A 9515-nucleotide genomic window follows, 5' to 3' on the forward strand; every position below is an offset into this window, starting at 1 on the left:
AGAGGATTCAGGGTTACATCCTGAAGTCGTATCAGTCCTAAAATAATGTGTAATACATTCTTTTCTTTTCAAAGATTATTTTATGTGCTTTTTTGCCTTTATTGATAGGACAGCTGAAGACAGACAAGAAATGTGGGGAGTAGAGAGCGGGGGATGACATGCACCAAATGATCGGCAGACCGGGAGTGGAACCTGCAATCAGTGCGTCGAGGACTGTAGCCTCTGTATATTACCAACTAAGCTAAACCAGCGCCCCTGTAATACTTTCTTAATGCTGCGTCAGAACACACTGCTCAGTCCAGATTGTACACCACAGGCCCAGTCTCTCCACCACTCTCCATGAGTCTGTTCCCTGAGTTTCCCTGAGAAGCCGTTATGATTCACTCGTTAAAGTTTCAAGATATTCCAAATATTCCCTGACCACCGCGGGCCGTGCCACACAGACACGGGCAGCTGCTGGGAGGGGCTGACTGATAAAATTCCTCAGTGTGTGTGTTTATATCTCCTTCTGTGTGTATGTGTGTGTGTTTATTGGAAGTGCCCTCTGCCTGCCTGGGGAAAGGTTCAGAGGCCGAAGGCGTGGTGCTCTGCTGAAGCACAAGCTAACATCAAGGACGACCACATTTGGAGCTGAGCTGCTCTCTGACTCTCTGAGCGTGCAGGACTTGAATTGCTGCATGCAAAACCTGGTGTTATGAAGCATATGTCCACGTGGAGAAAAAAGGTCACAGAGAGGATTGAATAAAGTATAATAGAAAGTAGGTAGTTAATTTAAGAATGTTTTAATTTTAGAATGTATTCGATCGCATCCTCCAATTGTAAAATCAACTAAAAACGTCCTGGCCCTCTGAAACTGTTGGACACTGACAGATCAACCTCTCGTTTGGCTGCTGTAAGGGAATTATTTCATCCCAACATGGATCGAAGTTTAAATTTGTTTAAGCCAATCTCTCGAGCCTCTTCCACCCAGAAAAAGGACATTCAAATTTCAGATATCAGATCGTTTCAGTGGGATTGCAGAGGATTCAGTGGTGGAGTCAAACTGCTCAGACTTTACTGAACTCAATGAACTGTAGCAGATTCTTCCTGTGTCATGCTTCACTTCTGCAGGATGGACATGCGTCCCGAGCAGTGGGGGGATTTGGTGCCTTGCTCAAAAACACCTCAACGGTGCCCAGGAAAGTCTCAGGTCCCTACAGACAGAGCTACTGTCTACCACATTTTTTATGTATTCTATTATTTCTCTTCAAATTAACTTTATTAATCCATCTAGGGGCAAATGATTTGGAGCAGCTTGTACATATAAGACAGAAAACACATTGACGTACAGACAACAAGAGATTATACATAAGAGAATGAAATAAGATCGAAAATAAATACAGATACTGAGTAGACTGATTAATATATATTAATATAATTGGACTTAAGGATGAACTCATTTAGAGGTCAAAGGTCAGGGTCATGAATTCGACAGCCTTCCATCAATGAAAGGCTTCATGTTCATATAAACTGAGCTGCTGTTATAACCAGGTTTTTAGTAATGAACGTTTATGTTCACAGGTTTTGGTGGATGCTTAATGAGACTCAACTCTGATATCATATCGGTAATTTTAATATTTCCATCCATTATCTTCCCGGCCGGGTCGCGGTGGCAGCCTACTCAGCAAGGTGACCCAAGCATCCCTTTCCCCAGCAACATTTTCCAGTTCCTCCTGGGGGATTCCGAGGCGTTCCCATGCCAGACAGGATATATAATCCCTTCAGCGAGCTCTGGGTCTGCCCCGGGGTCTCCTCCCAGTTGGACGTGCCCGGAAAACCTCCCAGGAGGCATCCTAACCAGATGCCCGAACCACCTCAACTGGCTCCTTTCGACGCGAAGGAGAAGCGGCTCTACTCCGAGCTCCCCCCGGATCTCCGAGCTCCTGACCCTATCTCTAAGGCTGAGCCCAGACACCCTCCGAAGGAAACTCATTTCGGCCGCTTGTATCCGCGATCTCATTCTTTTGGTCACTACCCAAAGCTTGTGACCATAGGTGAGGGTTGGAACGTAGATCGACTGGTAAATCGCGAGCTTTGCCTTCAGGCTCAGCTCCCTCCTCACCACCACAGTCCGGTACAACGCCTGCATTACTGCTGATGCTGCACCGATCCGCCTGTCAATCTCACGATCCATAGATACTTGATACTCCATAGATCCGAGATACTTGAACTCCTTCGCTTGAGGCAGAGACTCAATCCCTACCCGGAGGGGGCAATCCACCGGTTTCCGGCAGAGAACCATGGCCTCAGACTTGGAGGTGCTGACTCTCATCCCAACCGCGTCACACTCGGCTGCAAACCGCCCCAATGCCTGCTGGAGGTCCCAGCCTGATGAAGCCAACAGGACAACATCATCTGCAAAAAGCAGAGATGAAATCCTGAGGTCCCCAAACTGGAAACCCTCCTCCCCCCGGCTGCGCCTTGAGATCCTGTCCATGAATATCACAAACAGCATCAGTGACAAGGGACAGCCCTGGCGGAGGCCAACACGCACTGTCCGAGGATGCGGACACAGCTCTCACTTTGGTTATACAGCGACCGGATGGCTCGTATCAACGGCCCCGGTACCCCATACTCCCGCAGTACCCCCCACAGGACCACCCGGGGGACACGATCATAAGCCTTCTCCAAGTCCACAAAGCACATGTAGACTGGATGAGCAAACTCCCATGCCCCCCTAAGCAGCCCTGCCAGGGTAAAGAGCTGGTCCACTGTTCCACGGCCAGGTCGGAATCCGCATTGTTCCTCCTGTATCCGAGGTTCGACAATCGGCCGGAGCCTCCTTTCCAGCACCCTGGAATAAACTTTACCCGGGAGGCTGAGTAGTGTTATACCCCGTCCTGTCACTCTTCCTCTGTTTTGCTAACCCTCCGCCGTGTGTCCAGGTGGACACTCCAGATACGGATGAGAGACCCGGGGTCACAGCTCTCCTCTCAGTGACACCAAGACTGCGCCACACACGCGCCCCTTAAACTCTTGTTACAGTATATGACAGATAAGACTACAACAATACACACATGGTAACATGTGTATGATAATTAACCGCTCCACGGACTGATTTCTCGACGACTTCATTGAAAACAAATGCACACGGCGGAGGGTTAGCAAAACAGAGGAAGAGTGACAGGACGCTAAATTTCTCAGCTTCGCGTCGCAGTTTATTTATTAATGTGGTTAAACATAAAACCTACCTTGAATGTTGCCAAAATCGCTATCTCTGCGTTTGAAAACAGTCCACCACCGGCATGGCTTCTCTGCTTCATTTGATTGGCTGTGGGACAAAAGCCCCTCTCCTATGATTGGTTGTGGAATCAGTCGATCTCAGATCAGCACCCGCCTTTTTCACCAAATATCTCAGTGGAGGTGCGATTTGTGATTTGTAGTTGAAGGAAACAGAATCTGTGACTCGTGGGGAAGGAAACAGAATCCTAGACTCGTGGGGAAGATTCGAGCAGTTGTAATTATCGATTTGTATTTGTGTTTTAAAGGAACACAAATAATTTCCTGAGAAATTATTTTACATACATTGAACATTTTTTGCACAAGTTCACATTCAGATTTGCAAATATTCAAATTTTGTCCACAACGTCACATTGTTTGATACAGGTGCACAAATATGTTTTATTTAAGTATACTGCAACAATTGGAGCAAAAATGTGAGCGTGTCAGTTTTTTTATCTGTGACTTGTAAAATAGTACTTGTCCACTTGTAATTAAGAATTTGTGAATGTGTAAGTGTTGTGTTGTATTTGTGGAGAGAGACAAAATCTACAAGTACACAACTCATACTGACACACATACAAATCACTGTACAAGTACACAACTCATACTTACACGCATACAAATCACTGTACACAACTACAAATTGTACTGTTACAGGCGCTCAAACCTTTTTCACCAGTAATAACTTCATATTAAGATGATTAGAGCGAAGTATGTGTAGAGCTTTGGCTCTGCACTGAAACCTGGAAGTTCTGACTTATAAAATAAGAATCAGTGTGCAGCACTCGGCTGATCCTGCCTGCACATAATTCATGTCTCTGGTGCAAACTCATTCTGTTGACTGTCCTGATTTCACTTGTTAAAACCAGCTGAGCCTGAAATAATCACAACAACTGACACAGCAGGACTGAGATCAGCCTCCTCACAACAAACACTGCAGGGTTTGATCTGCAGACGCTCAACACAAACTGTCCTGTTAGACTGAAGTGAGGCGTTCAGGAGACAAAGTTTTCATGTTGTTGTATTTTGGTGTTTATGAGCTTAAAATGTCTCCACAATAAAAGAAACAGGACATGAAATCAGCGAGGGGGGGCCTGAGCACGACTACCATCAGTGATAAAACACCACTGTGATAAACACAAACTCTCTCTCACTCTAAGAACATCGTTCTTCAATTATGTCTCCACTTGCAGAACATGCAGAACCCCGGGGTGCACGGTTCAGACATGATGCAGATCACAGGGGGGGCGGGGGGGGGGGCAGCTGAGACGATGAGCTGCTTAATATTAAATATAAGTTGACCCAAAGGAAAATCACTGGCTCTAAGATTTTATGATTTCTAATTCTCATCATAACTACAGATTTAATAAAGAAGAGCTAATAAATATGACTCCAAACATTCACAACAATAAAACAGTACTCGTCTATTTAAACTGTGTTCTTTTGTTTGGAGTCTCTAAAACATTAGTATATTTAAAAAGCAATAATTAAACCACAATCAGAGAACAAAGCTATGAAGTTTATATGAATATGTTGAAATAATAACAGAAAGCATCTGTCAGATGTGACATTTGGGGTCTGCCCTGACGACTGTCAGTGTTAGGATAACTTCAAGAAGTGCAGGCAGAGGCGTCCTGAGATTTCAGAGTGTGAGTCAAGCTACAAAAAAAACTCTGGACACAACAACATCAATGGATCTACTTCAGAGCTTCTAATGTTCGGCTCTCCTGCCAGGTCAAGTCTTTCAAACCGCTCCATGGCAGTAGAAAAGAATCGAACTACAGTAATGTATGTATATATGTGAAAAATGTCTGTGGAGACGATAACCAGACAGGAATGTTTGTTTTCAGCTGATACTGAAAATTACATTTCAAAAAGGTTCAATCTGAGGTTTGGGACCCCAGAGAGGGGACACACTAAATATGAGGCGCTTCCTTTGGATCCTTTTGGAGTGACATGGAGGAGTTGTTTGATCAGTTTTTAACAGTGTTTCAGGTTTAACAGTCTGAGAGGTCTGAGGAGAAAATAAGGTAAAACAGGTTTCCACTGGTCTCCTACACCCAGAGATTATAATGTATAGTTACCATGGTAACAGTATAACAGAGAAGACATTATAAACGGTTTACTGAGGCTCAACAGCAGCACACATTACTGATGTGTGTGAAATCAGTGTCTGCCCCTTTAAATCTGAAACATAATCAACACATTCATCAACAATGTAAACAAAGGTTAGCAGCAGTGCGAGCTACACGTCTGTCCTGTTACTGTTAGCATGAACACACACATTACTGTGTGTGAATCTCTCTGTATTCAGTCACACAGTGAGTCAGTGTGTGTGTGTGTGTGTGTGTGTGTGTGTGTGTGTGTGTGTGTGTGTGTGTGTGTGTGTGTGTTCTGTTGACTGTCTGCAGCTGTGTTGGTGTGAAGACGTCACTCACGCTGACCTCAGATCTGAGCTGTTGTAAGAAAACAGAAAGGACCTGATGATCAGAGCCCAGTGCATCATGGGAGTACTGACAGGAACATGGCCACATGTCAGTGGTGATGATTCACATGAGACAGTGATGTTGATGGTTTTCAGTGTCAGGACCGACAAGCCGTCATGTTTGCGAGTCCTCAAGAAAATGTTTTGTCAAACTGAATTATTGAACTTTATTAATATTTGAATCATCACATTGTTCCATATATTTTTTACACTTTTAAGTTTCTTTTTCACTCATTCAGACTAAACAAATTACATTTTATTTTGCACAACATGAAACATGAGAGTAAACATAGGACACTTTCCTCTCAGGACTCAGCTGTAACATGATTTTAAGTTTCATAAACATGTCAACCAAGCGTCATGTTTGTTTCATGTTAATGAAATCGGACAAATAATGTGTCTCTGTGGGATTTATTGAAGTCTGAGCTCCAGCTTTCCACTGAGGTAAATTCTAGCATTAATGTATTCATATATTTTTGCACTTAGAGGCAGGTGTACTGCACTCACCGTATCTGCGTGTTAGCCTGTTCAGTGTTTATGAAACATGCATTTAATCGTCGGCCAGTGCAGGAGTCAGGATTATTGTTGGCTTTTCCCTGGAGAGATTACAGCGGACCGTAGTGATGAGAAGATCGGTTATTTAAAGTTTCCTGGTGCGTGTCGTTCAGCCGCCACTATCTCACCGGGGCGAGCGAGCAGCGAGTCCGCTACTTTTTTACTCTAAGAAATAAACACCTGCAGTCAGTCACCACCACCAACAGAATCTCCTCGGTGTGAAGGTTTAACTAGCTCATTCACCAGCTGATGGATCAGACACAGACACAGACTGTTTAGCTTTGGTAACTTGTCATTTGCCAACATGGCAGCGGCCATATCCCTAACTCCGGGCTTCATTTACACAGTCGAGAAACCAATAGGTGACATCACTGTGGCTACTTCCATTATTAATACATTCTATGATGACAACAGGTGAGACGTGTTTGTCTTACTAGAAATGCTCTGTTTGGTTGAGTGAGGAGTGGAGCCTGGTTTAAGGAGGACTCGTCTGTAACTGTGACTGTTTTTGCATTAATATCACTATAATTATTGTTTCCATATATGAAATCAATGAAACTGTGACAAAAAAAGTTACAAGGTAAGCAGAAGAAAAAGAAATGTCATCGACACGCCCACTCCTCTGAAGACAATCACCTGCTGTGATCACACATCGAATCTATCAGACATCAGACAGACTTCGGACTTCATATGTTCAGGGTAACAGATCATCTGTGAGAGGGCCAAAACAAATAAATATAAATATGCATGAGCGTTGACTTTGACTGCAAATTTTCCCAACATTCTCTGGCTGGGCTGCATGAGTGAACGCCAACGGACAAATTTTTCACCCCAACTTTTTTCCTGCCAGCCTCTTGGTAAAATGTCCAGAAGAGCGACACATAACAGGATGATTAAAAACATCTGAAGTTGAAGAAGAAAGATCATTTACAAGACGACTAAGCAAAGATGTCTGTGAGGGCCGCCGCCGAAATTGATGGCCAGTTGCAGGGACGGCAGCGCACTTTTTTCGTCATGTCCTGCCTGACCCCCAGCCCCCCACCCAACAGGGTAAATCTCCTGCTGTGAAAATTTCAGGGGCAGACTGTGTTGAAATTGTCGGGAGTGCATGTGTGAAGAAGGGCTAAAGTTTCCGATGAGAAGAGAGGCAGCTCATTGATCCAAACAGGAACTCACTCACCATTCATTCATTCATTCAACTCTGCTTTACCTGCTGAGATGAACAAAATCTACAACAAGATGTAAAAACATTTACTCCCTCCTCTCCTGGTAGCTGTTTTCACCTCTCACACCTCAGCTGACAGCTCGACTGTTTTTAGCTTCACACCAACACACACACTTCATCTGCTTTAAAGTGATTACACATCAGCTGACACTGAGACATTCAACACTTTCACTACTTCAACTGACACGTCAGAGTGTTCACATTTAGATCTGTTCACAGCTGCGTTTACAGCTGAAACTCTGTGAAAGAGACGACACTGCATTCAGGAAACTCCTGTTTAATGTATTTACAGTGAGAGAGCTCAATGCAAGAGTAACATGTCAAACTACTGAGGGTAAAAGGCTCTTAAACTCCACCTGGCTGTCAGTCATTAATGTGATCACACACACACTAACACACACACTAACACAGCCCCCAGCTCTGCCATTAATCCGAACAACTTCTTTCCTACTGGGCTCAACCAGCCAGACTACAAGGAGCCTTAAGGGGGTGTACACACACATACATATATACACACACACACACACACACACAGAGGAAGAGTCAACCTTGATCTATGATTTGAGTTGTTATTGTGTCATCATCCTCTCCCCAGTTGTCACAGCAACATCAGATTAAATAAACTGCAAACAGAATAATTTAATGTTGATAACGATGATAAACTTTGGACATTTCTACTCCACATGGATCAGACCTGTCAGCTACAGCTCAACCTGAAACTGATTTATTTAGTGTTTTTACAGGTTTTATTTATCTTTACTTGAATGAGTACAGCTTAAAATGTGTGACAGACAACTTTAGGGCATTTTAATGAACTACATTGTACAAGTTTAACTAATGAGGTTTCTTCAGGACTCCTTCTTTAACCAGGATATAGTCTTTAAGCTGACAGCGTTATCATTATCATGATAACCATCAGCTTTGTTTGATACAGAAAAAGTTTTTGTGGTCATATATTTTTGCTGCACTGCCCAGCCCTAATCCATGGTCGCCCTGTGAGCGAGCTACTGAGAACTTAAAGACATTTAAAGTAACAGTAAATCTCTGCCCCATGTAGGATTCAGCCATATTTGTCCTCAACAACATTACACACATCTGAGCTCCACAGGTGACCTTAAAGGCAGCGTTACAGTAGTCTCGATCACTTTCATTACACACGTTTCCCTTCTGTTCCACTTGTTCTAATCTGGAGAAAATCCCCATCAAATCCAGCATGTTAATCTGCACAGATTACAATCAGCACATGGTGTCAGAGTGAACTCTCACTCCGGATTTAAACTGAACTTCCTCCACTTTACTTAGGTTTCAGTCTGATAAACAAACCGGAAACTCCGCAGAGTAAATATCAGCTGAGCAGGTTTCTAAAATGGTTTCCTATTGGCTGTCCAGAAGCACAACAGGTGTACTGACAGGCTGACTATTGGCTGACAGACACGCACCTCACAGCCCGAGGAAGACTCACAGGAGTGACGCACACGACGCACTCAACTTCGACAGTAAAATCAAAGACATGCCGCATTCACGGACACGTTAAGTCTTTAAATTAACTCCTTGATATGACGACACACATGACAGACACTGTTCGGCTCAACTCACTCCGACATGGTCGCTTTTGCTCGGGTAAGAGGCCAGCCGTCCTCCGCCTTTCACCGGCATCCTGCTGGAGCTCCGCTTCGCTGGACAGGCGCTGTGTGTCGGCGGTTAAAAGCGGATCCGCTCAGATTCAGACGATGTGTGTCGAGGGTGGGGGGGCGTTTGAGAAATGAAACGTATCAGTGTGACACCAGGCCAGCTCCGCCCTCCTCATGCCTGCTTCATCCGGGTGGACGGGACAGCCTCCCGGAGCCGGAGAGAGGGAGGTCCGTCCGCCCAGGACACACACACACACACACACACACACACACACACACACACGCTGCTCTACGACACACAGCAATCACTGACACTTCCTGTTTCCTGCACTGGAAACTCTGGTTTATAAATGCTGGA

The 9515-nt window shown here is 44.4% G+C and overlaps 1 protein-coding gene across 1 annotated transcript in view; it reads right to left on the reverse strand.

Moving 5' to 3' along the window:
* Nucleotides 1–9300, reverse strand: part of LOC138610227 (tight junction protein ZO-2-like) — an 82906-nt gene extending 73606 nt beyond the window's left edge. Inside the window, exon 1 of the mRNA XM_069682944.1 lies at nucleotides 9123–9300. Coding sequence (XP_069539045.1) covers nucleotides 9123–9182 — 60 coding nt within the window. The 5' untranslated portion in view covers nucleotides 9183–9300. The remainder of the gene's footprint in view (nucleotides 1–9122) is intronic.
* Between the last annotated feature and the right edge of the window lie 215 nt (nucleotides 9301–9515).

Source organism: Semicossyphus pulcher, unplaced genomic scaffold (genome assembly GCF_022749685.1).
Source record: "Semicossyphus pulcher isolate SPU_LCO1_2020_fin unplaced genomic scaffold, fSemPul1.0.p SCAF_6, whole genome shotgun sequence".
Classification (NCBI taxonomy): domain Eukaryota; kingdom Metazoa; phylum Chordata; class Actinopteri; order Labriformes; family Labridae; genus Semicossyphus; species Semicossyphus pulcher.